Raw genomic sequence first — 25,939 nt, forward strand, 5'->3', positions numbered from 1 at the left:
AAGTTCCTTATGTTAATGATATTACAATGAGAAAAAACCATATTGCTAATGAAGTAAAAATTAATGAGAAGTGAAGCTGCATGGGATTTAATTGGTTCTATGTTGGAATGAAATACAGAGAGACATTTGGGACAGGATTGTGCCACAGACAAAGAATGATTTAATGAAGAAGAACAGAGTGGCTTTTATTCAAAAGGGTTCATTTGAGCTTGTGGGCCTGGGAAATTTCTGGGTACTGCTGGCCTTGCTTCTCTGGCTGACTTGGTGGCAGTCACTGTTAGGTCACATGTTGCCTCACCTAGTTGAGTTTGGCATCACTGTTTGGGAGGAAAACCCAGATTAACAAGAACTCAGAGCTGGGAAGAGTCCATTCTCCCGGAGTTGCAGGTTAGAGTTCAGAGCAATTTAGGCAACTTGGTGCTCTGTGTGTTCTCTGTCATCTTGCCATCATCCCAGCGAGTGGAGCAGTGTGGGAGCCAGCAGAAAAAAGTTAGTTATTGGGCTCACAGAGGCACTTATGTTGTTCCCACACAAAGAATATTTGGAAATGTTTCAGTTATTTTGTATTTTCACCACATGCTCGGCAGTTAGTTAATTTTACTATTTTAGTTTTATAGTTCTACATAAAAGATTATATGTCATCTGGAGATGAATGGCGGTGGTTGTACAACAGGTGGATGTATTTAATATCACCAAACTGTAAACATAAAAGTGGTTAAGATGGTATATTTTATGTCATGTATATTTTACCATTGTAAAAAAGATCACACGTCAAAGATTTTGATTTTATGTACGTTTAATAAATAACATTTATATATATGTATATGTGTACTTATACACTATGTGTGTGTGAATATATATATGTATATATATATATTATCATTATTTTTTGTACTGGGGATTGAACCCAAGGGCTCTCAACCACTGAGCCACATCCCCAGTCTTTTTTTTTTTTTTTTTTTGTGGTGCTGGGGATTGAACCCAGGGCCTTGTGCTTGCAAGGCATCCCCAGCCTTTTTAAAAATTTTATTTACAGACAGTATCTCGCTGAATTACTTGGTGCCTCACTAAATTGCTGAGGCTGGCTTTGAAGTCACAATCGTCCTGCCTCAGTCTCTCGAGTCAAGGGGATTACAGGCGTGTGCCACTGTGCCCAGCTACATATATTTATATACTTACTATATATATGTATATATATGCATATGTATAATTTACCATCCTAATCATTTTTTAATGCACACTTCAAGTGTGCTAAGTTTATGTAAATTATTGTGAAACGAATCTCTAAAACTATTTCAGCTTGAAAACTAAAAATCTATACCTACTGAACAACTTCTTATTTCTCTCTCCCCCCAGTTTCTGGTAATCACCATTCTACTTTCTGTTTCTATGAATTTGACTACTTGAGATACCTCATATAAGTGAAATCATACAGTAGTTTTCTTTTTATGACTGGCTTATTTCACTAAGTATAATGTCTTCAAGGTTCACCCATGATGTAACGTGTAACAAGAGTTCCTTTCTTTTTAAGACTGAATAATATTCCATTTTATGTATGTACTACATTTTGGTTTTTCATTCATCCATCGACAGACATTTGGATTGCTTCCACCTCTTGACTACTGTAAATAATGCAGCTGTGAACATGGGTGTGCAAATACCTCTTTGAGATACTGCTTTGGATTCTTTTAGATAAGTGCCAAGAACTGGCTCATATGGAAACTATTTTTAGTTCTTTAAGGAGTTTTCATTCTGTTTTGTATAGCTGCTGCCCCATTTTACATTCTCACCAACAGAGCACAAGTGTTCCAGTTTGTTCACATCTTTCCTAACACTAATTTTTTTTGGGGTGGGGGGTTAGTTAGCTATTCTAAGGGGCATGAGGTGATAAGTCATTGTGGTTCTGATTTGTGGTTCCCCCATGATTAGTGATATTGAGCATTTTTTTATATACTTATTGTTTAATAATTTTGGAGAAATGTCTATTCAAGCAATTAGCCAATTTTTAAAATCAGGTTGTTTATCTGTTGTTGAATTGTAGGAATTCTTTATATATTTTGGATATTAGTCCTTTTTTAGGACTACAATTTATAATTGTTTTTCTACTATTCCATAGGTTGACCTTTCAGTCTGTTGTGTCCTTTGATACATAGAATTTTAAGATTGATTTAGTCCTATTTATCTGTTTTTGCTTTTGTTGCCTATGCCTTTAGTCTCCTATTCAAAAAATATTTATCAACTCTAAATCATGAAGTTTTTCTTTATGTTTACTCTAGAAGTTTCTCTGTTTTATTCTAGGAATTTCATAGTTTTAGGTCTTACTTTTAGGTCAAAGATTTTTTTAACTTTTGGTTTTCAACTTGGGGAAGGCCAATTTGTAGCTTTCTCTAGTCATCCCAAATCCAGTTCATCTAAACCCAGTTACTTCCTCCATGCCACCCAAGTTTGACCCCAACAAAATCAAACCATATTCTTGAGGTGCACCCACAGCAAAGTCGGTAGCATGTTTATCCTGTTTTCCACAATTGGTCCCTATGTCTGCCTCTAAAAAAAGTTCGTGACATTGCCAAGCAGTAGTGACTAGAAGGGTCTGATGATTACAGCAAAACTGACTACTGAACAGAGAGGTGGCACTTTTTGCCTCTGTCTTGATCATCAGAACTCTCCAGGAGGGCTGGGGATATAGCTCAGTTAGAGTGCTTGCTTCACATGCATAAAGCCCTGGGTTCAATCCCCGGCACCACAAACAAAACAAAACAAAAAACGCTCTCCAGGAATGTCCAAAAGACAAAAAGAAAGATAAAACATTAAACATAACAAACATATCACTTTTGGTGAGATTATCAATATTGTAACAATCGTTAGTCAGAGAACTCTCTGGAACCATTAAACCCGCTTTGTTCCACTTAACTGGAAAGCGGACTATCGGCAACCTAAATAATCTAGCACTCATAATAACCACTCAACTGACAAAAAAGGAGTTCTCAAAAAGCCAACCCACTTTTCCCATAAGAAAGACATGGAGCCACCTCCCCAGCATCCCTCTCAACAGAGCATGTGTTGAACTGGGTGGTGTTTTCCAAACTTTAGTCCCTGAAGTACACTCTCACGATTTTGACCATATTTGAATACCACCTGCATTCCATATCCTTAACTTTCCCTTTCAATTTTCATTTTAAGCAAAATAAAGTTATTTTGAAAAGAATTTACGTCACTCCTATAACCATAGACCAGAGTTATAAGTAGCATGTTGTCTTACAAATAAATACAATGAAAAGAAAACTTATTAAATTCTGTTTGGATGTTGTTATCTGTGACACACTCTCTGTTGAAATGGAAAATAAGTAATCAGAGAGGTGTTAAAGATTTATCAACTCCAAACTGACTGGAAGAATTAAAAGAAATTAAAAAGGGCGCACCTATGATCCACTATTATTTAATTTTGTTTCTGAGGATGTGATCTAAGACCATCTCACGTCCAATACAAAGTTATTTGGTGGAGCCTTTGCGACTCACTGGATTAGAAATAGCAAGGACACAATGCTAACAGCAAAATGAACAGATGACACCAGAAGGAATAAAATGAATTACAAAACTAGATAAGGAAACTATAAAAACATTTAAATCAGGTGCTACCTAAAGAGCTTTACACTTATCATTAGCCCAAATTAATAATAACAATGAACCTCACCTCCATTTAAGAACTATTTTCAGAGGCCAAGTTATATAACATGTTAAAAATTATCACTAGGGCTGGGGCTGTGGCTCAGTGGTAGAACACTTTCCTCGCACATGCAAGGCACTGGATTCGATCCTTAGCACCACATAAAAATAAATAAATAAAGATATTGCGACTATCTGCAACTAAAAAAAATATCACTATGAAGGTAACTGTAATAGAGTAAAATTGGTGCTTAAAGAGGTTCCTGTTCCTGTAAAGAATATACTTTTGAGGAGTGTTTCATTTCTGGGAATGTCAGTTAAATGCTGTGTCAAAGGAATAAATCCAGCATTTCTGGTCTAATTAATCTCTATCTTCTTGTACTCTCCATAAAGTAAGGGTATTATCTTGAGTTTCAATATAAAGGAAATGTTAACACAGGAAATATACAAACTCATACACATGGGAGTTGTTTCAAGAGGAATTACACACTGAGAAATCCAAAAAAGCTATAAAAGGAGAAAAAATTATATATCAATACTAATAAACATTTTAACATAATCTAATGTAAAGATCATATTCCCTTTGGGTCCACTGCTTTTCATTAATTATTCAATGATTTCAAGTGTATGAATTCTCCTAGCTGGAGATCTGGGTCTTTTGATAAATCTTTAACATGCAGTATAAAGATGACAATGGTTATGGTAAATACTTGAAAAATACTTAAGAGATCAATTAAATGAGAAATTGGATGTAATATTAATTACATCAATTAATTCAGAGGTCCAATTAACAGGTCCAGAGTTCTCATGGAGCAGTGGTGTGGGGTACAGATTCCAAGACAAGACTGTCTGGAGTCATACCGTAACTCTGCCTGATAACTATTTCATTCCTGTGTACCTCTGTTTCTTTGACTGCAAAATGAGAATAAAAAAAAAATCTATCTTATATGCTTATTAGGATGATTAAAAAATACTAATATTTGTTCCTAGAAAGTGTCTGGCATGTAGTAAGTGCTGTAGGTTGCTTTGCTAAATAAGGGTCCTCCTTATTTAGTAAAGCAGCACATTATTCTTTTTTAGAGTATTAGGTTCTGGAAGCAAATTACCTGGATTTGAGTTCTGATTATGTCGTTTACTAGGTATGTGATTTAAGACACATTACTGTATTTCTCTGAAACTGCTGTAAATAATTGAATTGATTTTATAGAGTTGCTGTGATAGTAATTATAAAACAGGAGCCCAGGGCCTGGCACAAAGCAAACGTTAGTGATATCCTCATCTTTTGATCCAGCTCTGATACTTCCAAATAAATTCCTTAGAAATAAGTTATTGGTGATTTAAAACAAATATCCAGGAAAAAGATGATTGTAGGGATTTGGACTTTTGTTGTTGCTGTTATTCTTTTAGATAAACATGACAGTGGAGTGTATTTTAACACATTATACATTCATGAAGAATAACTTCCCATTCTTGTGTTTGTACATGATGTGGAGTTGGAGTTACACTGGCTGTAACATTCTACTGTCTTTCTTATTCCCATGTCCCTTCTCTTCTCTAGGGATTTGGACTTATTCCAAAAACCTGGCCTGTCTTCCAGCCTGCAGAACTTTATATGGAGGTCCCTCCCTAACTCACACTCTAGGTCAGAGGTCCCTTACACACGTTCTAGATCTCAGGTTCCTAACTCACACTCTAAATTAGGGGTCTCTAACTCACAGTGATCTACTAGTTGAATCTTGGACTCCAATGCCCAAGGATACCAGGATGAAAAAGGAGGCAGTTATGCTGACGGAGTTGTGTGGAACACTCAAAGCCTCTTCCAAAGAATGCAGCAGCCTCAGCCCAGTGCTACAATCAGTGGTGCTGAATTCTTAAAAAACTCCTCAGATTTAGATTCTTATGTATTGTCTCCCAATTTTTTAAAGTGACAAATCATTCAAATAATTGAACACTGTCTACTTTGAGACCTCTCTGATGTCTGAATACAGCCATGTCTTGTTGGTTTGTGAGTTCTGCTGAGTCACCCCAGGGATTCTCCATATCAGAGCCTGCCCAGGTCCAGGTCACTCTCCTAAACCATATTTGACAGTGGTTATCCTCCTAGCACTCCAGAAACAGTGATCCGATTCTTCCTCATTAGCAGGGGTAGGAGGATGACAGAGTTTGAGGTTCATGCGGTTAACAAGCTGTCTTCCTTATAGGGACGTTGCTGTAAACAAAAGACATTGGGGACTAGCTATAAAAAATTCATCAACATTCCGGAAAGGTAAACCCAGGAGCAACAACAAACCAGAGGAATAACAAATGTGAGAATTTTGTTGAAAACTTTCTTTCATGTAATCCTCCAGAGTGTTAATGCTGAAATGAGACTGCAAGGCTGTTAGGAACTTCTTAGGGATTTGTTCACACCTGATTCATCCTGGAACTGTGAGGAAGGGGAGAGTTGCATACAGAGTGAACAATTTTCATCAGTGCTCATTAGAATGAGTAATTATGTATCCATGATAGGCTCAGTGTTTGAGGCTAGTTTTTGATTTGATGTCCTGATACTGGGGCAGTGATGTCAGCAGGGTCTATTACTTTCTAAACACAGGAAATTAAGGGGGTGGTGGTGGCTGTTTTGGCTAGCATTTGAATGGTACAGGCAGTTTGCAGCAGCTGCAAGCCTTCTTGCTCTTCTTAGATCCCCACACCAGCAGTTCTTTCTTGATATCTTTGGGAGCAGGAACAAATGGTGCTGTTTATAGCTTTAATGGGTGTGGCTGGGTACTGTTAAATTAGTGCTATGTAATTTGTAAAATTTTATTATATCTTATAGGGCTATTTTAATTACTGCTACAGGTTACTTTGCAATTGCTTTGAAAACTGTACAAAGGCAAAGTGGATTTTAATTTAAAAATGTAATATGTTGAAGGTTAGACAACATACTTTCTAAAATAAAATATTCATAGATTCTTTATGCTCCTTTGCTTAAAAGCTTCATAGATAAATATCAAAATTTAAAAATAGAAACATATTTCGTTATAAAGCTAAGAACTTGTTCAATGCTGTTTTGCTCTGATAATGTAATTCTATGAAAATAGTCCAAGACATACATATTGATTTTCATCAGTTCACCTCTTAAGATTGGTATGTTTTTGAAATATTTATGAAATATCGTTTCTTTAAATAAATTGTACAAATACTAACCAGCAATTTTACCACTTCTAAAAAACAGGAATAGACTTTGAATCTCCATGTTATATCTAGCAACTGTAGTAAAAAGGAAAGTCAACAAAAGGGAGATAAGGTAACTTGCCCAAATTTCTAGTAAGTGTGAGGCTGCAATTGAACCCAGACAGAACAACTTGAGAGCCAGTGCAGTACCTACAGGAAAAGTAAAACTTCATTGATTTGATTATTTCAGAAATAATCAAATTTCTGAAAATTCAGACATAAACTGGGCAGAAGCTATCTGTACTATCATAAAATTTTAAGCCATTTAATGTATGGTTATTAAAAAAGTATCTGATTTATTATATTTGTCAAATGTTTTAAATAATCTGGAAATATAAACTACTATATAAGCATCTCAATTGTGTTTTCTTTCGTTTACAGTGAAAGCTGCCATCTTTGTATTCATTCATTAATATATATATAGATGCTTTAAAAAAAATTTTTTTTTCAGTACTGGGGACTGAACCCAGGGGAGCTCTACCACTGAGCTCTATCGTCAATCCTTAATTTTAAGACAGGGTCTCTAAATTGCTTAGACTGGTCTCTAACTTGCAATTCTCCTGCCTCAGCCTCCCAAATTGTTGGAATTGTAAGTGTGTACCACCATTTTCTGCCAATGTATTTAACTGAAGTAATATAACTGCAGTTTTAAAATTTGGCAAAACTCCATTGAACTTATAGTTCATTACTACGTCAACTCAGGACTGTCTTGAACTCCCGCAGCCTCATGTCTCACTGCTTTCTCCTTCAGATGCTACACTCCTCCCATTCTGTTTTAGGTGCAGTTTCCAGAGACCATAGGATTTCCTCTTACTTCTGGGTCTTTGCACATCTTTTCTTTCAGCCTTGTCACTTTTTCTTTTTAACCTCTCTTGAAGGGGAGATGCGGGGGATAAAAATTTAACATATAAAAGGAAAATAATCATGACACATACTTAACCTACCAACACTTGGGTAATCATCACCCGTTAGAATGTGGCCTGCACACCGTAAGCCTCCCATTTCACCCTTTCAATCACAATCCCCCTTTCCTTTGCATTACCTTGACTTTCAGTGGGAATCACTTCCTTGTTCTTCTTCTTAGTTTACTACTCAAGAACGCATCCCTAAACACTGTAGTTCAGTTTGCTGATTTTGCACTTCTAGGGATCAATGCCTTTTTTTTTTTTTTTTTTTTTTTGTGGTGCTGGGGATTTGAACCCAGGGCCTTAATGCTTGGCGAGGCAAGCACTCTACCAACTGAGCTATATCCCCAGCCCACTTCTAGGGATCAAAACAGGGCCTTGTGCATACTAGGCAAGCACTCTACCACTGAAAAACTGGGGTTTTGAGCTTCATATGAGAGGGGTCATACTGCGTGCACTCTTGTGTCTTCTTCACCCGACACCATGCTGTGAGCTTCACCTTGTGGAGTTTGTGTAGCTCTAGTTCCTCCATTTTCACTGCAGCATCGTTGGGGTCAGCAAACTCTGACCTGCAGCTTGTCTGGTTGTGTCGTCTATGGCTGCTGTATCATGATAGCAGCATTGTTCAGTACTTGTGAGTGAGACCATGTGGCTCACAGAGCCTAAAATCTTTTAACATCCAGCCCTTTGCGGAACACTTTGCTGGCTTCTGCAGTACAGTGTTTCTCCTTGTGTGAGTATACCACAATTTATTTTTCTATTCTCTTGTTCTTGTTATTCTGAGAACTTTTGAACACTTTCAGATTATTATAAACAATAATTCTGTGGCCATCCTTGTACGCGAGTGATGCTGTACATGTGCACACATTTCTTCTGGGTATATCTTCAGCTAAGTAGATGAGGCCAAATGATAAGTTTTTCAAAACAGTTATAACGATTTACTAACACTTGGCACTGGCAGTCTTTTTAAATTTTAGCCATTCTGGATGATTCATAGTGGTATCTCACTGTGGCTTTAACATGCATTTTCATGATTGCTAATGAGGTCAGAGTTTCAAATGCCTATTGCCCATTTGGATTTTCTATTTTGTTGTCCAAGTTCCTTATTCATTTTTCTGTTGGGTTGTCTTTTACTTATTGACTTAATTATATTTTTTATACTCTGGATACAAGCCTTTGTCTGAGTCCCACTCATTCTTTACCTCCCAGATGAGGTGCTTTTCTTTGGCTTCTGTAATCCTCATACTACCCAGCCTGTATCCCAGGTCATCTTGTGCACACTGACTCTGCACATGCACGGAGCAGTGCCCTCACTAGGATGCTCCTAGGATGTAGCTTCCTAAGGGCAGGGACTAGGCTTTATTATCTTGTATCCTAGATTTTAGCAAAGGATTTTGTTTATTTATTCAAAAAAGAATATATGAGAAACATAGGAAAAAAAAAAACTCCCATGTACTGTAGACAGCTGATGTAAATGTAAATGTATTGTTTTCCAGTACCATTTTTTAATAACTGTATGCTGTTATTACAGGTTCCTTCCTCTCTCAGTGCAGAATGGAATCTTTGTTTCCCACAGTAGTCTGGATTTGTGAGTTTTGTTATTTTTCTCAGCCAAAAAAATCTTACCATTTCACACATAATGGAACTTCTTATATAGTTTTTTTCACCTGGAAGAAAGGTGACTAGGCACCATAACAGGGATTATGTTGACATGTTAGTTGATTCAGTCATTTTTATTATTAATTTCTTCTTATGTAGCACTTTAGTTTTAAAAATTCTTTGACTGTTTGAGGAAATGCCCAAGAACTTATTAGAGATAGATATTTCTTTTTCTTTTTAACTTCATTTCTGACCCTTTATTAATTCCTTGTTGATTTTTTTAATGCATTCTCTGCAATTTTTTCTTCATCCTTCTTGAAAGTTCTCTAACATTTAAAATTATCAACTATTTGCATTATAAAACCCTCCCCCTTCCTTATGTTCTCCGGTACAGCACAGTCCTGCTTGTTTTCACTCTGTCATGTTTACTGAGTTGTTCTTTTTATGGCTATGTCCAAACTGCCCCGGACAATTGTGTTCTGCCCACATTCCCTCTCTTGAAGACTTGATTTCAATTTCTCCTTGAAATGGTCACCTCTACCAGGATGTTCCACTGCTCCCTCTGATGTGACATGCCTGCAATGGAACTATGCTTTGATTACATGCTGACTCCCTTTGGGATCTCCCTCCCGCTAAAAGAGACATCAGTATTTCCATATTTACTAGGCTCAGAACCAGGAAGTTATCCTGGGTTCCTCATTCTTTCTGGCCCTTCATATTTAGCCAGTCACAAGCTAAGTTCCTCTTTCATAATGTATGCTGTATATACTCCTTGCATCACACCCTTATTACTGCCCCTCACCTGTGGGTCCTTTTCATCATTAGTGTTGGCCACAACAAGCAGTCTTTTAACTTTTCTCCTTGTCTCCATGGCTCTCTACACTCCAATTCAACACTGGAATTTAAACATCTCTGCACCATTGACTACTCATTCAAAAAGGCTTTGTGGTTATTATTCATGTAATTGAATTTTAACCAAGGTAAAACCCCTTCCAAACTCCATTTATGTCCAGTTTTAGTTTTTGCTTCTTCCCTACAAAACCTTCTTTAGGTCACTGCTCTGTTTGCAAGTCCTTGACCATACATCGACCTCTTAATTTTTTCCTGCTTATCTAAGCTTTACTTTTTCTTAAAGGTTCAGTAATGTCCTAACTCAAGTTCCAACTGGTCCTATTCAAAATTGATTCCTCTTTTAAAAGATACTTCTTATACCATATCTTTTTCTCTAATGTATACTTTATAATTAATCATTCATTCATTCATTCATTCATTCATTCATTCATTTAATTTAACAACCATAGCCATGTGCCAAACACTGTACTAGACACAGAGAATATAGAGATGGGCAAGACATGTTCCTGCCCTTGAGGAGTTCATGATCTTACTTGATTTGACCAAATATAATAGAAAATATTTGAGAGAAGAAACCGTCTTATTCCTTTTTGTCTCTTCTACAGTATATATACATACTATATACTTATTGCTATTAATAATGACGATGAAAAACAGGTTCTTCTAACAGTAATGCAGCAAGTTAGCAAATTTACTTTATATATTTCTACTAAATTCAAATAAGTAAGCTGCCACCTGTCCTGCTGGATTTTAGTATTATAGAAACTCTACTCATAAAGCTATAAATGGTCTTAAAAATCCTTCAGGTTATTATTATTCACATTGTTTTCCTGGATTGTACATGGAGGTAAACTAAACCTTCTGGATCATTTGCAAATTTAATTTTTCATTGAGAAATTCTAACTAACACACATCTATAGATATACTGTAAGAAATCTTTAGATAACTTCAAATTTTCACTGATAAGCAGGAGTCAAAATCTGTTAATTAACTGTTACCTTATCATAATGTAACAAACTTGCTTCAATTAGTAAAAGAGCCCAGATTCAGGAGTCAAGGAACTTACTACTTCAGAGCCTTGTATGCCTACTGATTATGTTAATGTTTCTCTTGTGGAGAGGTAAATAATTGTTGGAAGACCAAAAAAACCAAGAAAATGAAAAGAACAAAGAAAGCAGAGACAATGAAGGAGAGAGAGAGGAAGAGAGAACTCAAAAGAACAAGAGGGAGCAATAGTGAAGAAACTGAGAGGTAAGTTGTTTTGTGGGTGAAGCTAGGAAGGTGGGGGTAGAGGGTGGACAGTGACAGTGAATTCATTGGTAATAAAGGGGATAACTTTGAAATATTCTGTATTATGGTGAAAATAATATTTAAAGTTCATATTCCACCATGGAATCTTCAGGTAATATATTTTGAAATGTACTTGTAAAGTTGTGGCTGGGGAGGGAGGAGAAAATGGAAAATAAGTTGTTCAAGTTAATGACAGCTACCACAATACAAAACAGGGTACTAGAAAAGCCCCATGGGCTTTTTATTTTTACTTATTTATTTTTGTGTGTGGTACTGGGTATTAAACCCAGGGGTACTTTACCACTGAACCACACCCCTAGTCTTTTTTATTTTTTATTGTGAGACAGAGTCTTGCTAAGTTTCCAAGGCTAGCCTTCAACTTGTTGGTCCTTCTGCCTCAGCCTCCTGAGTAGCTGGGTAGGCTTGTTCCATCATGCCTGGTCCCATCGGCATTTTATTCTCTGTCCCATGGCCTCTGTTTGGAAAAGTCTGCGGAAAATCATGTAAGAGACAGGCTCATTGTGAGCACACACAGCTGTTGCCAGGCCATTTTGTTTCCTCAAAGGTTGCTCATTGCATGGTGGCCTCGGACAGGCAGGAGGTGCCACTCTTTAGTACCACTTCCAGCAATCTTGGGACAGAATTGCCAGGGCCAAACAGAAGGCTGGCTTATTTTAATTCATTCTGACTCACTCCTGTATACACTGGAGTGGCAGGTAGCAGTCTGAGAGAAGTAGGGAAACTATGATCTGGGCTGGTGCTGGGGTACTGGCTTCTGAAGCAAAAGCAAAGGCAAAGACCAAAACAAATAAACAAACAAGTCCAAACAAAAACATATGGAAGAACTGTAGAGAAATGGGGTACCAGGAGAGTAGGCGCCTGTACCAAATAGGAACCAGATGCAACTTTAAAATATGTGCCTGCTGTATGTGTTAACATTTGCCCGCTATGTCTGTACCTACGCTTTACAACAGAATACTCTATTACCTTCTCTAAACACCCACCATGGAAGGTTGAAATCATATTCCTTTCACGAATTAAAGGGCTTCTGATAGAACAAAACCAAAATGATTTTTGAATGAAACTATAGATCTTCTTGATTCAAGGATGACTGCATTTATATAAATTTGTTTGCGATGTTAACATTGTTAGAAAGAAATGAATCAGAAAAACTTCAAGCTATGTAAAGCCTTATGATCCTGGTATGGATTGTGCAGTGAATCTTAAAGTGCAGATCAAAATGACTAGCCTAAATTTTATGAATAGATAGGGATTCAAGGTCAAGGAGAGTATGTGTTTGTGCCCTATGACTGACAAGGAAAAGGAATGGAATAAATAGCACCATAATGCAAATATTTTCTCAAATTATGATATTTTAAGAAGTACAGAAAAACATATAACTGATTACTTCTCTGATTATGAACATTACCTTAATCAATTTTAAACTTTTTAATTAAAAAGAAAATTAAGAATACTAACTTTTTTCTTTTGATAGCCTTAGCCTTAAATAAAAATAGGCATGTGAACATGCACAGATTTTGGATGTTGTGTATGTCCCTGGAAGGGAGTTTGTTTGCTGGCCAGCTCAATATTTGACAAAGAAAAATGGGCTGTTCTTGCTTCTTGCACAAAGATGCACTGTTTTCAGAGCAAACCAAAAAAAAAAAAAAAAAAAAAAAAAAAAAACAAGATTTGCATAAGTTGAAAAAATTTTAAAATAAAATCCAACACAATAATTTAGTTACTATAAACTTTCTATGAGTTGATAAAATTTATGATTTCTGAGAATTAAAATTATAACCTTATAATAAGAACTTAAAATACCAGTATCTGGAAATCTTAACAGCAAACAAGTTACTCTAAATCTCATTCCTAGCACCCCAGAACTGTAATTAAAGATACAGTTCTTTTTAAAAGCTGTTTTGTCCTTGCCGTTGTACAGTACTCAAAGTTTCCAAAAGAAATGAGGCAAAGTATTTGTGAGGTCGAGCTGCCTCAGTCCCTTCCACAGAGCTGCCATCTGGGCTTGTTTATTTGTGTTTCCAACTTTCTGGAACAGAGAGTTTCTCTGTTAGCAACAGAGCAGTGAGCAAAGGATGTGTCTTATAGAAGACTCTCCTTTTTTCCTCTTTTTTACTATAGTTTCAAACTTTAGTTTGGTCAAAAATATCAAATGAGTAGAGTAATCACAAAATTCAACACAGTTGGCAAACTCGGAATTGTCTCAGCTGCAAATCATCTTCCACAGTTTGATACAAGCAATATTGCCTACATGCCACTGTCTTGTGCCTTTCAAACCTTTTTCAAAACACAAGCTGTCATTAAGGATATATAGCTACTTGGCCTGGAAACCCAATGCTGTTCATGAATCTGTCCACAAATAAGTATTTGATTTAAAAATGAAAGAAGCATTTCCAAGCAGTTTTCCTAATTTTGTAAAGTACATGTGAGCCATGTTACAAAAACAAACAAAACAAAAATCTTTCCAAACAAAATTTAAAAACAAAGCATTATTGTTAGGTCTGGTTAGGAAGAAAAGTTTAAGAGTTTACAAGTCACATTTCAAAAAATTAGTAGTCTCTTAATTTTGAAACATTTAACAAATTAAATAGAATCAAAAGTACCTTGTAAAGTAAAATCCAGCAATACATATTCGTAAGCAAATTCCGTCTTTGTTTCCACTTGAGGTCTCTTCAGGGTAGAAAATATTTTTCCAGGGCTGCTATCATCAGGGTCTTCTAGCTTTCTAAGTCCGCACCCCATGGCAAAGTCTGTAAGGAATTAAATTGCAGGAAAGGGGAGGGAGAACAGCAAATTCTGTTGTTCAAGCTGCAAAAAGAAAGTTACAGACTTAACTGCTTTGATTTGATTTTCAGCAAGACCATAGACACCAGAAAAGAAAAGGTTGGGATTCAAAGAAAGAAACTGATGACTTTTTCTATCCATTTTTCTGTAAAGTCACTGAGCCCATGATTAAGCTACAGCTCCGGGAGGCTGGGCTTGATGTTAGTGAAACATGCAAGCTGCTACAACTTAGTAGAGAATTTCCATGCCACGTCAATTTACAGCCAGCCAGCCCCCTACCAGAGTTCTGTCGCTCAGGGCACCAACAGTGCTTTGTCTATCCCAGTTGGCTGGATGATAAAAGAGGTGTCCCAAAACGGAAATAAAAAGGCAAAAGCCCAACTCAGATGTAATTATCTACAAGTTAAAGACATAATCAGACACAGTGACATCCAATTCTTTTTGTTTTCTCTCTTCCCTCTGTCTTGTGCCCACCCTCCTTCCTCCCTGCTAGTACCAAGAAAGCAAAAGGGGAGAGAGACAGAGAGAGAGAGAGAGAGAGAGAGAGAGAGAGAGAGAGAGAGAGAGAGAGAGAGAGAGAGAGAAAGGGGGGGGAATGGAAAAAAAAAAAAAAAGGATTCTCAACATGGTTGGAAACAAAAATCATTTCCAGAAAGGAAGTCAGCTTTATGAGAAAACCGTTTCTGAAGTCCAAAAGAAGAAAAAAAAAAAAAAGTGGGGCGGGGGGAGAGGGGAAGTACTTTAGTTTTTAGGCAGCACTTTTAAAGATTTCTTTCTACATGCAGTTTTTTTTTGCTTGAAAAATCATATGCTGATTAAACTCCAAGTATAAAAAATTTACATTAAAATGTTCTCAGAAAAAAGTCTTATTTGCTAAGGGGAGACAGATATATGGATAATGAGTTTTCCCAACATCTTTAAATAGTGTAAAATACTCTGCTATTAGAGTACTTAAGATAGTAACTAATATAACACTTCTACAGGTTTCAAAGTATTCTTAAAAAAAAAAAAAAAAACAAAAAAACTCTGAAACTCTGTCAACCTGATTCCTTCAGTTTTATAAACCTGAGGTCAAGAACAACTTATAATGGACTATTTGTGATGCCGTGTTTGTTTATTGCATTTAACTATGTGCAGATCTATTAGTATGGTACAATCATCAAAACTATGAGCCCTGGAATGGAGTTAATTATAGTACTTATTTCAGGCTGAGTGAGATAATCTTATCTGCTATCTTAACACTAGTCCTGGCAAACAGCACAAAATACATTTATCAATGTGTGTACATTATAAAATGGAACTGGGAGTAGTAATAGGAAGGAAGTGATTCTGCCACTTCTCACATTATTTACAAAACAAGCCCTGATCATAAGTGAGATTCTGGAGAATATCAGTTTGAAAAGATTTTTCAGTTGCACTCAAATGTGCCTATGGAAACTCTCCAAAGTGGGGCAGGCTCTTTAGTTTATAGATCACCATCACCTTTTGCCCCTTCTTTTGGCCTACTTGTCTTTAAATGTTTTACTCCTCAATAGTGTTTTTAACAGAGGAAAATTCCATACTTTTTTCATGTTTACAGATGAGCATGGTTGGTGGTAAGTAAATTCTGGGTAACTGTGACTAAAAAGTTAGTGGACTCTGATCCAGGGTGACTCTTTTGACTATGGTGCTTTCGTGCCTGTTTTTTTCATGATCTCTCTTGTAGAATGGGCTGTGTATACTCCTGTATGGCAGAAATGGAATCTTTGAAGGTCACTAGGACCTACTGCAGTACATAGAAGATTATTATTATTTTGAATATAAGTAATTTTTAAATTTCTTATTTTAGAGACAGTAAAGAAACCCAATAATTTGCCATAATATTATACTATCTTAGGATAAATAATTTATTCATACAATATTTTTGTATGTTATATAATATAAACTTTAACAAGAATTTGTACTGGGAAGTAAATAAAAAATTGTTTAGTATCCATTATATTCATTAGGTGTCACTTTCCAAATACTTAATCAACTAGATGCTGGGTACACAAGATGACTAAATGTGGCCCTCTACCTTAAAGAAACTTTGTATATGGGGAAGACAGGATTAGAAATAGAGAATTTAAATGTAATTTGGAAGCTGCTGAGATAGAAGTATGCATAGATTGCCTATAAGCCCAAGAAGGGGTCTCTCACTCAGCCTGGAGGATGCTGTCTGAGCTGTCTTCACGGATGAATATGATAAGATAGCTAAGAAAGGTAGGGAGCATGTGTCCCAAGGAGGGAAAAGCATAAGCAAAGTCAGATAATCATGAAAACAGTATGGCATGTATAAGGAACATGAAGCAGTTCAGAAGTACTAGAATGTAAAATGTGAAAACAGACCAATCTGTAAAGGAGAAAAGGGCTAAGTTGTAATGGGGGTTTTCATGCCATACATAGGGAATTTGGACTTTAACAGATAACAAAAGGGAGTAAAATTATTAAATGGAACAAGCAAATGAGTTTGAAGTAGGCATATAATATCAGTTTACATGATTGGGACAGCTTTGAGGAAGATACTCTCAATTCTAGCAAGAATGAGGGAGGTGAGTCAGGATGGTAATGCAGTATCCAGTTAAGAGCCAATGACCAAATGAAAGAACAAATGTGTTACATCATTAGGTCCTTAAAGAATGTCTTTCATCTTTAGTAAAAGGAACTACAGTTTCTTAAGTTCACAATTGAACACTTAAATTTTCTCTCTAAAATTCCAGAAAAATAAATATTTGTATTTGGACCTTAATAACATTTTAAAAACAAGTTTTTGCTTATCAACACAGCATACATATCTGCTATTTCAGCAATTATAGCCATGTTTAGTCATTTTGTGTACCCAGACTAGTTGAGTGCCTGGAAAGTGGTACTTAATAAACATAATGGGTACTTAATAAATAATTTTTTATTTATTTCCTAGTACAAATTTTTGTTAAAGTTCATAATACATAACATACAAAAACATTGCATATACAAATCATTTACCCTAAAATTGTATAATATTATGGCGAATTATTCGATTTCTTTACTGTCTCCAAAACAACAAATTTAAAAATTATTTATATTCAAAAATAATAATAATCTTCTAGGTACTGCAATAGGTATTAGTGAGCTTCAAGGATTCCATTTCTGCCATACAAGAGTACACAGCCCGTACTACAAGCGGTTCTACATCTGTGAATTCAACCAACTTTGGATTGAAAACATTTAAAAAATTGCATCCATACTAAATACGTGCAGATTTTTCCCTGTCATTATTCCTTGAATAATAAAGTATAACAACTGTTTACATAGTATTTACATATAATCCCTTAAACACTATGTATTATAAGTAATCTAGAGATGATTAAAAGTCTGTGGGAGAATGTACGTAAGTTATATGCACGTACTATGCCATTTTGTATAAGGGACCTGAGCATTCTTGGATTTTGGTATTTGTAGAGGGTCCTGAAACCAATCCCCTGTGGATACCAAGAGATGACTCTATATGGCATTTTATTGCATTAATACAATACTTTGCAAGTAACAGTTTGGTTATTTTCAAGTTTTTATTGCAAAGATTTTTGTAAAGATTATGGTTTCTCTCACTTGAATTATTTTCTAAATCTTCAGATTCTCCTTTGTAAATGGTCAGCTGTTTTACATACAAGGAAATCAGATGGAAAGTAATAAGCAGAGAAAGTGCATACTAATGACTAAATAATTCATTTATATTATGTATGTGAATGTGATTGCTTATAAAACTATTCAAAGTATTAACATATTTAAAGCTTTTTTGGTTATCATATATCTTGCCCCATAGTTCTTTAATGCCTATATATTTTTATAAAAATATTTTCATTCAAAGATCTTTCTCCATTTCATCATTAAGGATAATTTATAACTCTTTAATACTATCTCTCTCCTTTTGGAGCAAATAGTCTGTTTTCTGGATTATTTATTTATTTACATTTTACTAAAAGAAGGGCTCTTGCTATGTTACTCAGGCTGGCCTCAAACTCCTGAGCTCAAGCAATTCTCCTGCCTCAGCCTCCTGAGTAGCCAGGTTTTGTTTCCGAGTAGTGACTGACTTTGTTTTCTGTCTTTCCTTTAACTTTTTTTCTAAAAAAATTTAATTTAATTTAATTTTTTTATTAAAATCTTTTTTATTTTTACAGACTGCATTTTGATTCATTGTACACAAATGGGGTACAACTTTTCATTTCTGTGATTAACATTTCAAAATCTCTGGGACACTATGAAAGCAGTAGTAGTAAGAGGAAAATTCATTGCATGGAGTGCATTCAAGAAAAGAATAAAAAGTTAGCAACTAAATGACCTTTAATTTTTAAAAAATAAATAAATTTTAAAAATTACTAATCTTTATTTTTTTCAGTAAAGTTTCATGTTTGTTACGCCACCTGCAATTCCCCTCAGTGCTTGACAAGGATTCCGCTGAGTAATAAAGGTGTTTGCAAAGTCTCATCGTGTTGGGAATTCAGTTGCAGACTTTCGTTCCTTGCTTGCTTAATATGTGTAGGTTTACTATTAATATTTTATGTGTTTTCCCTGAAAACAGGGGTCTTAACAGAACCAGGGTTAAAACATAAAAACCAGACTTCTAATGGAACAGTGATTTAGATTTAATCATTTTTAATGAAACTTTGAGTAACCAAGAATGTTATGAGAAAATACAAAAATAGATTCTAGCTGCTGATCCCCTGTTGACTACTCTCAGATGACCTGAAGTATGTAGGCGAATAATTCCAACCCCATCAGGAGTGATTAACAGGAACAGAAGAAATAAAGAAAATAGAGTTCCTACAGTTAAAACACCTTATGACAATGCTTATTTAATTAATGGAAAGCCAGACATCCTTACAGAAGGATGCCTCTTAAGTCCCTGGATTTAGACCCTCCTTTATCTCCCACGGGATATTTAGATGTAAAATCAGAACATGTTATTATCTGGTTTGAAAGTATACATACAAGAGTACAAGATATTCCATTTCTTAAAGATTAGGATTTACTAACTGCTGTAAATATTATTGGCCACCATCCCAGGAGAAAAGTTTCCTCAATGTTAAGTTCACACAGTAGAAGATGATATCATATTATTGTTAGCTTAAACTGTCTAGCACTTATTAACCACAGCAGTAGCCACAGAACTGACATTTACTCAACCCTGCTGAAATTGCTTTAACCTTTATGATTAGTTAAGCAATATTAATATGTCTTATTGTTTAGTTATAGGTTATCACGAGTAAGCAATTACTAAAAATAATTAGAATACTTCATTGCCTGGTCTAGTAATGATAATACAAGATATTTTTGTTATTTTTCCTTGTGATCTTTTTCTGTTCTGGAAAAACATGTGTAACTGTCAACCTTTTAATGTATAAAAAGCTGACTGGGAAAAATAAAATTTAGAACTTAGCATCCATTCCTTGAGTTTGTGTTGCTTTGTTCTCCACATGGCCGATGCCTACTCCTTCACCTGTGACCACTGTGACCCCTGCTAGGGCTGGACCCTGGCACATGTTTACAGCAGGAAATTCCTATGTAGCCCATTTCCACACATGTGCAGCCGCTCTCGTTATCAACCTCCTCTACCACTGGGTGGTGTGGTGCATGTGTTGCAATCGATTAACCTATACTGACACATCAATGTCATCTAAAGTCTACAGTTAATATTAGGGTTCACTGTATGGGTCTTGACACATTTTTAAAAATAAGTTTTTAGTTGTAGATGGACAACTAAATCATTATCTTTATTTTATTTATTTATTTTATGGGTGCTGAGGATTGAAACCAGTGCCTCACACATGCTAGGCAAGTTCTCTACCACTGAGCCACAACCCCAGCATCCCAAGTCCTGTTTTGACACATTTTGATACATGTATAATAACACGTGTTCACAATTATAGCATCCTGCACAAATTTCACTGCCCTAAAAATCTGGTGATCTGCTTGTTTATCCTACTCTTCTTGTTTAATTCTGACCTATCTGGCAATTGTAATAGAAAGGGTAAAAATGAATCAGTCAGTGGTCTGCCACTCTGATAGCCGACTGTCACAACAATTGTCTCCATAGAAAATCTTTTACCAATGATGTTTCACCAGACTTAAAATTAGGATAAATTTTTGAAATAAATGTCTTCCAACATTGGTCACTTTTTATGTATTGAATTGTATTTGCTGACAACAGTGAATTTCAGGGACAACTTTCAGTTTTGTGTCACGAATGGAATTTCCCAGGTGCAAGCTAGGTATGATGATAATCAATTCTTATCTATGTGGCTAGAAACAATTAAGGTATATTATTGGTTCTTATTCAAGTCCTATTGGACCCTTAGTCCTTCAATTAATGAATGATTCTTAGGAAATGAAGCACCATATGAAGATAGTTAGGAGGCAAGTCTGGACCACATGAATTCACCCAAGTCTTAAAGCTCTAAGAGATAATTATGTATCATCTAACCCATTTTCTACAGAAAGAAACTTTGGCAAAATAGTATTTTTAAAATCCAACCTATTTTATGTGTTCTTGCTCAAAAGAAGTAGATTCAGCAAAAATCTGAATATTTTTGGAGCACTTACTATATAAGAAAGAACTGTGAGGACATAAAGATGAAAAGTCACATTTTATACTCTCCAGAATTCATAAGCTAGCAAACACTGAGTTTTAGCTGTTTTTGATGTACTGTTAGTTTCACATTTCCAAAGATGTTAATTACTTATTGAAAGCATTACTTATTGATTCTCTAATAATTAAAAAAGCTACTTTCATCATCTACTTAATAGTTGTATAGGCTAATACTCGTATTATGACTTATTATTTTGTTCTATAGTCTGGCTTCTCAGTCTCACACACCAAAAGTTTTTTATGCCTTTGTAATTTTTAATGTCCAGCTGTTACTAAACTTTCCTATTTGGTGCTAGGCCTCAGCTTGAACCCAAGGCTTCACACATGCTAAGCACATCCTCTGTCACTGAGTTACATCCTTGGCCAATAGTCTTTTCTTAAAAAAATTAACTATTTTTAACTGCTTATTCTTCTAGACTGTAGTTTCAAAGTGCTTATGGCAGAGCCTTCTATTCTGAAGAAATGAAAAGAGGGACCTTTGAGCAGGCAGGGTTCCTGTTCTCCTCTCATTATCCAAACACAGCAACTTAGCTTTTATCAATGTCATACATTAGTAATAATTTTTAAAAACATGATTTTCAGAAAATGACACCATTTGCATTATAAATAAACTATTTGTTTTCTAGGAATAAATCTACTGAATTATTAAGCCAGGCTAGTATTCTGAAAATTACAAAACTTTACTGAACAGAACTAAAGGATAGTTCTTAATTTTAATATAGTTAAAAAGGACATTTGTGGTCATTATTTTTTAGCACTTAATGTTATAAATATGTCAGTCTTCCCCAGACCTTAACACCTGTCATTGAGCTATACATTTAATACAATGATTACCTAAACCTCAACAAGTCTTTTGTGTGGAACTTTTCAAGTTGACTTTAATATTTTATGTGGAAGATAAAAAGTCAAGAATAAGATTCTTCTTACAAAGACTACAAAGGAGAAATTAGTTTTGTATATATTAACATTTAGTAAAAAGCTATAGCAATTTAAAGTGTTAGCAGTACAACAAATTAGCAATACAACAGAGTAAAGAGCCTGGAAACAAACTGATGTATGGGAATTTGCCATACAATGGAGGTGGCATGGCAGATCAGTGGAGAAAATGGAACTGGGAAACTGGTTAGTCATGTGGGGAAAATAATTGGATTTCTTCATCTTATCATATATAAAAATGACAATTCTAGGGTTTGGAGTGTAGCTGAATGGTAGAATACTTGCCTAACATGGGCAAGACCCTGGGTTCAATCACCAGCACCAAAACCAAATAAACAAAAAAGAAAAGAGAAAGAAAAAGAGATAATTCTATAAAAAATCTTAAACATCAAAAGCAAAATGTTATAATTTTATATGAAAACATGGATATATATATTTATCTTACCTCAGAGTACAAGAGAATTTTAAGAGGAAAATGAGGGTTGGGGTTGTAGCTCAGCGGTAGAGTGCTTGCCTAACATGGGTGAGGCACCGGGTTTGGCACTGGGTTCGATCCTCAGCACCATATAAAAACAAGCAAATAAATAAATGTTAAATTCTTTAAAAAAAAAAAAAGAGGAAAATGATAATTATAAAATAAATCTAAAATAGTGATAAATTTTACTATATAAAAATTAAGAGTTCAATAAGCCTCCTTAAAGTGAAGAGATACATATTCCTGATATTTGCAAAATATCAATCAGTACAGTATTGAAATACATAAAGAACTCTTGCAAATAAATAAAAAAGAAACCAATAAAAAAGAGAATTTAAAATTTTTCTAGAAGAACTTCAAGACCATTTTAAAGGAATATATTTTGCACAAACTATAAATAAGCATGTCGTAGGAACAGAAACATGTATGTTCATTAATACATGAAGAGATGCTCAATATCAATTGCAAATCAAGAGCAGAGTACTGTAACATTTTAAAAAATTGTGGTAAAACATGAAAAATATAAAATTTATCATTTTAGGCATTCTAAAGTGTACAATTCAATGGCCTTAAGTAGAGTCACAATGTTTTACAATGGTCACCATTATTTAGCTCCAGAACTTTTTCATCACCCAAGAGGAAACTCCAAGTCCATTAAGCATTTAGTCTCTCTCCATTCCAATTCTTCTCCAGACTGTTGCAACCACATATTTGCTTTCGGTCTCTGCATTTACCCATTCTGGATATTCCATATAGTAGAGTCATATAACATGGAAACTTTTTTGGTTTGACTTTTCTTACTTAACATATTTTTAAAAGAGATTTGTGAATGTGGTAACTTGTACTTCACTTCTTTTTATGACTGAATATGGTTCCACTGTATAGATATCCATATTTGTTTCTCCATTTATCAGGTAATGGAATTTCCATTGCTTCTACTTTTCAACTATTGTGAACATACTTTGTACTGTTTGGCAAGAATGAAGAAGCCAGACACCACCAAATATTAAATAGATCTTTTCACGGAAATGTTGCTGATCAGAGTGAAAATTAATTTAACCATGTTGGAAGACAACTTGACATTATCTTGTGAAACTGAACATTCACATTCTCTACAAGTCAGCAATTTCACTCCCAGGCATATCAAAAGAAACTTTAGCATAGAGGTACCAGAAATCATACAAGAAAGTTAACAGCAGTACTGTTCCTAAGAGCAAAGTACTTGAATCACTTGTGTGTATCACTAGACATTTCCATTTCTTTTCTTTCTCTCTCTCTCTTTCTCTCTTTCTTTCTTGTACCACGGACCGAAGTCAGGAAGGCTTAACCACTGAGCCACATCCCAAGGCCTTTTTATTTTTTGAGACAGGGCCTTGCTAAGTTGCTTAGGGTCTTGCTAAATTGATGAGGTTGGCTTTGAATTCTCAATCCTCCTGCTTCAGTCTCCTGAGCCACTGAGATTACAGGTGTGCACCACCACACCTGGCATTTCTTTTCTTTCAAGGAGTTCTGTCCTACAGGAAAGACCTAGAATCCAAGTGGGGGTTGGTTTTTTTTTTTTTTTTTTGAAGGAGAGAGAAAAATAGCAAGCATGAATATGCACTGAAGCACTGGTTCAACAGAAACTTTTATGGCAGTAGGGAGAACTGAACCAAGGGGAGCTCTACCACTGAGCTACATACCCAGACTTTCCCCTTTTTTTGTTTGTTTTTTGAGACAGGGTTTCAGTAAGTAGTTCAGGCTAGTCTTAAACCTGTGATCCTCCTGCCTCAGCCTCCTGAGTCACTGGAAGTATAGGTCATATGCCAATGCACCTGGCACTAGGTTAAGAATGACCTATTCTTTACTTGCCCTTGCATACTGACTGATTACTCATTGGATATTTGTTTTATCTTTGGTATCTCCTATAGAGAATTCTATTAGTTTACCTTCCATATCAACACAGAAATTGGATCCAACTTACCATATACCTTCATTTGTATAATATACGAAATAACCAGCAGTCAGAACATGGGTGAATTTTAGTAAGAAAATGTTGAATGAAAAAGGTAAACTGAAGATTCATGTAGTATTACATACTTTTTTAGTATTTAAACACAAAATTAAATGATGTTACTCAAGTATATTATATGCATGATAACATGAATGCACAGATACAGAATTCAGGACAGGGATTACTTCTGTGAGGAAGATAGGAGCACAAGAAAACCAGCACACAGATGAATCACTGCTAACCTATTAGTTATGTGGTTCTCAAACTTTAGCATGCATCAGAATCATCTGGAGAACAACTTAAAACCTAGATTGGGTTGGATCAACACAGTTTCTGACTGAGAATGTGGGGAACAGGGTCTAAAAATATGCATTTTTAAGAAGTTCCAGATGCTTCTACTTTTCTGCTTTTCTGGGGAACACACTTTGAGAATCATTTCTAGTACTTTACATTGGTTGGACTGTGGGTTCACAGGTACTCCATTTCTCTCTCTCTCTCTCTCTCTCTCTCTCTCTCTCTCTCTCTGTGCTGAGGATTGATCCCAGGGAGCTCTCCCACAGCTATATCTTTTTATTTTTGAGACAGGGTCTCCTATGTTGCTAAGGTTGGCCTCCAACTAGCAATTCTGCTGCTTCAGTCTCCTAAATCGCTGGGATTACAGGCGAGTGCCACCGTGCCCACTTGTTTCATCCATTTTTAAAAAAATTACATTGTATATATGAGCCACTTAAGTTAAATAAAGAACTTGGAATGTAGTTCAATGGCAGAGCGCTTGTCTAGCCCTGGGTTCAATCTCAGTACCGTAAGAAAAAAAGTATCAGTTAAAAGGGGAGAGGGTAGATGTAAATCAAACACGAGAGTGTTATGAATTAGAGATTAATATTAATTCAATTCTGAACTCCTGAGGTTTCTCCTGCCCCCAAACTAGAGACCTATTACTGAAAGCAAACTTGGAAAAACACTTCTTGAAGAATATCAAAACCATTTAAAAAAATTGTTAGTAACTCTTTTTGAGAAATAAATTTGAAAATTATTACTTCCTTATGTGTACAACGGCAATCCTGCATTCCACTTCCCTGGATCTCAATAAACTTTGGGAAGGATTTAGCAGATCACAAATCTATCTCTTTTTGATTCAGCGAATACTGTTCAGATAAAATATTTCTCCTACTTTTTCAGTCTTATTCTTCCCCCTTCTAAATTTATTTAGGTTCTGAGATAAAATTTACATGGGTTTTTCAGATATGAACCAGTGCGTATGCAGAGGCCATACTCTGTGTCCTGCCTAGAAAGGGAAATAGATCCATGAGTGTAAAATCACAACTCAAAGCAGGGAGCTGAGGATGTTACAATGGCAAAGACTTATTTTTCATAATCTTCCCAACCCAGACCCTTTAAGCTGTTTTCCCGCGGACTTGCGCAGAGAAACCCAACGGCGCAGAGCCGGTGAAGGGTGGCCGCTAGGGCCGGGAGGCAGAGGGCCCGCGCGTACGGCCGAATCCCATTGGTTTTCCGGGCGGAAGCGTCGCGCGTCCTGGCTGCGCATGCGCCCCTCACACGTG

At 35.7% G+C, this 25,939-nt stretch overlaps 1 protein-coding gene across 2 annotated transcripts in view; it reads right to left on the reverse strand.

Annotated features, from left to right (window-relative positions):
- The window catches only part of Rftn2 (raftlin family member 2), a 69,385-nt gene extending 54,603 nt beyond the window's left edge, over nt 1-14,782 (reverse strand). Inside the window, exons 1-2 of one of the 2 annotated variants that reach the window (XM_047547122.1) lie at nt 14,610-14,782; nt 14,150-14,296 (exon numbers count right to left, since the gene is read on the reverse strand). In XM_047547122.1, the coding sequence (XP_047403078.1) occupies nt 14,150-14,288 (139 nt within the window). In that variant the 5' untranslated portion in view covers nt 14,289-14,296; nt 14,610-14,782. Of the gene's footprint in view, nt 1-14,149; nt 14,355-14,609 lie in introns of both variants that reach the window. The other variant, XM_047547121.1, reaches the window with a different exon arrangement.
- Nucleotides 14,783-25,939: the final 11,157 nt, after the last annotated feature.

The sequence above is a fragment of the Sciurus carolinensis genome, chromosome 3 (genome assembly GCF_902686445.1).
Source record: "Sciurus carolinensis chromosome 3, mSciCar1.2, whole genome shotgun sequence".
Classification (NCBI taxonomy): domain Eukaryota; kingdom Metazoa; phylum Chordata; class Mammalia; order Rodentia; family Sciuridae; genus Sciurus; species Sciurus carolinensis.